General features: G+C 40.0%; 1 protein-coding gene across 1 annotated transcript in view; it reads left to right on the top strand.

Moving 5' to 3' along the window:
- dctn1b (dynactin 1b) overlaps nucleotides 1-4177 on the top strand; it is a gene marked incomplete at its 3' end in the record, with an annotated part of 38799 nt that overhangs the window by 25642 nt on the left and 8980 nt on the right. Inside the window, 4 exon segments of the mRNA XM_014018029.1 lie at nucleotides 635-757; nucleotides 862-1014; nucleotides 3544-3704; nucleotides 3798-3966. Coding sequence (XP_013873483.1) covers nucleotides 635-757; nucleotides 862-1014; nucleotides 3544-3704; nucleotides 3798-3966 — 606 coding nt within the window.

Here is a 4177-nt window from a genome sequence, read left to right as displayed (position 1 = left end):
GTGACATGTTCGTACGAACCCTTCATACGAACAAAAGTAAGAGAAATTTAGGATAAGAATACGAACATGTTCTTGCATGAGACCCATTCTTTGCAGTCAGTTTTAAACTTAATTTAATTCCTGGAAATTCCCTAACGACCCAAAATTTGGAGTTTTTAGGACCCACAGTGGGGTCTCAACCCTAATTTGCTGTAGATGAAAGTGCCTGTGACATCAACTTTTTTGTTAGAAATGTGAATTTATTTTTGGAAATACAACATTATTAATATATTATGAAATGAATTTCACGATGCCCAGTTGGACAGTTGTTGAGATATTTGCATGTGAAGCAACAGGAAGTGATGTCAGAGGAATGTCTGCATGTGAACGTTTAATGTTACCAATTATTTTAATATTTGAGACGAATTACAATCATCCTATTTACAATGTGTTCACATTTTTAAGACTTCTGACAAATTGATTTAAGATATTTTAAGGTTAATTAAGGCCTTATTTTTGGATCGATGAACTCAATGCGTTTTAAGACTTTTTAAAGATCTATAGGAACCCTGAGGTACACCTACAGGACGTTTTCCTGTTTGTGTCCCGACGCATGTTTAGTAATGTGTCTGGTGGTGTTTTCTCTCTGTGTTTGCTGCAGGAGGTGAACAGAGAGCTGACCAGCCAGCAGGAGGCCTCGGCTGAGCTGCAGCAGCAGCCGCCGGCAGAGATGTTTGATTTCAAGATTAAGTTTGCAGAGACAAAGGCTTACGCCAAGGTCAGACAGTAAGAGATGCTTTTAGTCTGAGCAGGAAGCTGCTGTCAGTTTAAAAAGGGATTAAATACTAACCCTGTGTGCTGCTTGGTGTGTGTTGTTTTCAGGCCATTGAGATGGAGCTGAGGAAGATGGAGGTGGTGCAGGCCAACAGACACGTGTCTCTGCTGACCTCCTTCATGCCCGAGTCCTTCCTTCGTCACGGTGGAGACCACGACTGCATCCTGGTGCTGCTGCTCATCCCCAGGCTCATCTGCAAGGTGAAACCAAACAATGTTTATATGAGATTAAATCTGTGTCCAGAATATTAAACAACAACAAAAAAACATATGTATAATAAAATAATAATGAATAAATTATCTTTTATTTGACACTTTTTTCATGTTTTGATCAGCTGGGAGTTTTTATCGTCTTTCAGTGACAGCTTTGTGCTCAGGACGTTCTAATAGTGGATTTTATTGTTGTTTTTCTATCAAAACTTTTACATTTTGTTTGATTTTATTGGCACAAATCCAATCCAATTGTTGACTGGATATGATCTACAATCTTTGTGTGTCTTTAATTTTTCTGTAGCTTCAGTTCTGCGTTTCCTTAAAGTCCAGATGAAACATTTCCTACGACAGCATCAGTCAGACTGACCTACACTGTTAACATACAACATATAACATGCAGTGGACGATAAGAATAAAGAGTCCAAATGTGACAGAAGACGTTTAACAAGGGACTGATTAGATAAAGAAACAAACTAAACATATGAAGACAAAGATCTGAAGAAGAAAACCCAGAAAAACTAAAAATGGTTTAAAAAAACAGCCATTGACCAGAATCTAAATCAGGGGTGCGCAAACATTTTCTCTGAAAGGGTCAAAATTAAAATCATCTGAGGGGGTGGGCCAAATGCAGTAATATAATACATGAAATGCAAATATTTCAAGGAAAGTTGTATTTTCTATGATTAAGCTGCAGCCAGTGCAGTTGCCCACATTTTTTTTCTAGCCCATGGACATGGAGAAAATTCAACGTTTGCTCGGGCAGCAAAGGCTCATGTGACTTTTCATAATTTTAAATTTGAGTATATGGGGTATTATAAGGTGTGCAAATCTAGAAATGAACTTAAATCTAATATAAATGCCTCCTGAAGTTACTTGTATTATAAGTTTAATCTTAATATACTTCAAAGATAAAGTGAGCACCATGAGTTAAGTTTATCTGACTACAGCTCCTTGTACCTATAGTTGGACCAATGTTTGAAAAGACTAAGTGCAAATAGTATTTCTATATAAAACAGGAGATTACAATCTAGTAACCAGGATAACTGCTAGTGGGCCAAATCAAATGGCTTGGCGGGCCAAATTTGGCCCACGGGCCCCACTTTGGGCACCTCTGATCTAAATCATCAGGTTGCGTTGGATCAAACTCACTTCCTGGTTTGAACTCACTTCCTACATGACTGATGAGGCTCCGCCCATCATACTGTGATGTGTTCCAATGATGAAAGAAAACCAGGAAGTTTAGTATTTAGAGCGCTGCTTTGATTCTGCTGGTTTCTAAAGGAGATCTCCTCTGCAAGCTTCCAGATCCAGAGATGGATCTGGCTGCAGGCGTTCAAAGCAGGWCTTGTTTCTGTGAACGGTTACGTTTCTGTAAGGAACCTTAAAGCGGTTCTTCAGTGTGGAACAAAGTTGGTCTGTTCTCCACGTTTTCTCATTGATTTATACATGTTGTTGAAGTTGGACTCTTTGTCTTGTTAGTTTTTGTGGTTTGTGTTAAAGGAAGTTTAAAGAAGAATCTCCTTCAGGTCATCCAGACGATGAAGCACAGCAGTGGTCTAAAGCTCCTGGTGGTCCTTAATGAGCTGAAGTCCACGTTGAGACAGTTTGATCTGATTTTCTGAGTCCAAACGATGCGACCAGCTGGTCAGAAACAGTACTGGTTTTATCTGTGTGGACATCAGGGAGGAGACACGACCTTCACCACTGGGATCTTCTGCTGAGTCACAGAGCACCTGTTACTTTAGATATTTATTTAATTTCTTTTGAAAGTTAGGAAAAAATTGATTGATAAGATTTGATCTGACATCTCCCAAAAACAAACAAATTCTCTTTCCATCCTCCTAAAGTTCAGCTTGACTAGTTTAATATCAACATTTTTCAATCGTCAGGAATTGAACCAACAACCTGAGTATTGGTAACCACCAGTTTATCATCCTGAGCCGTTTGTTCTGCTCACATTTCATTCTGCGCTCCTTATTACTTTAACTTTTATTAATCAGTTTTAAAGTTTGCCATCATTACAGATGATGAAAATAAATCCCCCCCGCTGACATGAGGAATCGAACCTTCAACCTTTGTTCTCTCATCCTCCTCCTCATCACTGTGAGCTGTTTGTTCTGAGCTTAAAAGTCTTTTCTGTTCACATTTCAGATTCCTCTTCAGTTTATGTCAGTTTAAAACAATCAAAAAACAATTCTTTAGTTTAATTCTTGAATCCGGAAAAATGTCAGAACGTCACTAAAACACCCACAGATCTTGAATTCACTCTAAAAATGTCATTATTACTGTGAGAACCATGAATTCATTCTAAATCTTTTTGTTAATTTTACCTTTAAATAACAAATATCCTGTAAATATAGCCACAGTATTTCAGTAAACAGTGAGACTAACAGTGTACTGTGTATTTAAAACTCTCACAGGCTGGTTAGAGAAGGAACAGCTGTCCAACAGGAAGCAGTACTCTCAGCTGCACCATGTAGAAAACGTCTCTTTGCCTCTGTGTTTGTGGCTCTGCAGGCCGAGCTGATCAGCAAACAGGCGCAGGAGAAGTTCGACCTGAACGAAAACTGCGTGGAGCGAGCCGGACTGAAGGGAGCCGTYGGGGAGCAGCTGAGCTTCGCGGCGGGCCTCGTCTACTCGCTCAGCCTGCTGCAGGCCACGCTGCACAGATACGAGCAGTAAGCCTCACATAAACACCGCTCTGTTACGTGGTCACTTTGACTGACGGCCAGCAGGAGGGATGAGGATTTTCTCATCTCTGTGTTTGTCAGAGCTCTGGGTCAGTGCAGCGTGGAGGTCTACAAGAAGGTCGGCTCTCTGTACCCAGAGATGAGCGTTCATGAACGATCGCTGGACTTCCTCATCGACCTGCTGCACAAAGACCAGCTGGACGAGACGGTCAACGTGGAGCTGCTCACAAAGGCCATCAAATACTATCAGGTGCGACACATTTAAAACTTTAGAGATTGTATACAGAGCAACATGTTGTCTAGTTTTTATTTTTATGTTTTTAATGTTGTCATGATTCCTGCTGCTCAGTTAAAGGAGACATACAGCGGGTAAAATAAGTATTGAACACGTCAACATTTTTCTCAGTAAATATATTACTAGAGGTGCTAATGACATGAAATTTTCACCAGATGTTGGTAAC

This window comes from Austrofundulus limnaeus, unplaced genomic scaffold (genome assembly GCF_001266775.1).
Source record: "Austrofundulus limnaeus strain Quisiro unplaced genomic scaffold, Austrofundulus_limnaeus-1.0 Scaffold181, whole genome shotgun sequence".
NCBI lineage: Eukaryota > Metazoa > Chordata > Actinopteri > Cyprinodontiformes > Rivulidae > Austrofundulus > Austrofundulus limnaeus.
The sequence above is the reverse complement of the archived record's forward strand: the minus strand, read 5'-3'. Positions and strand labels throughout refer to the sequence as shown.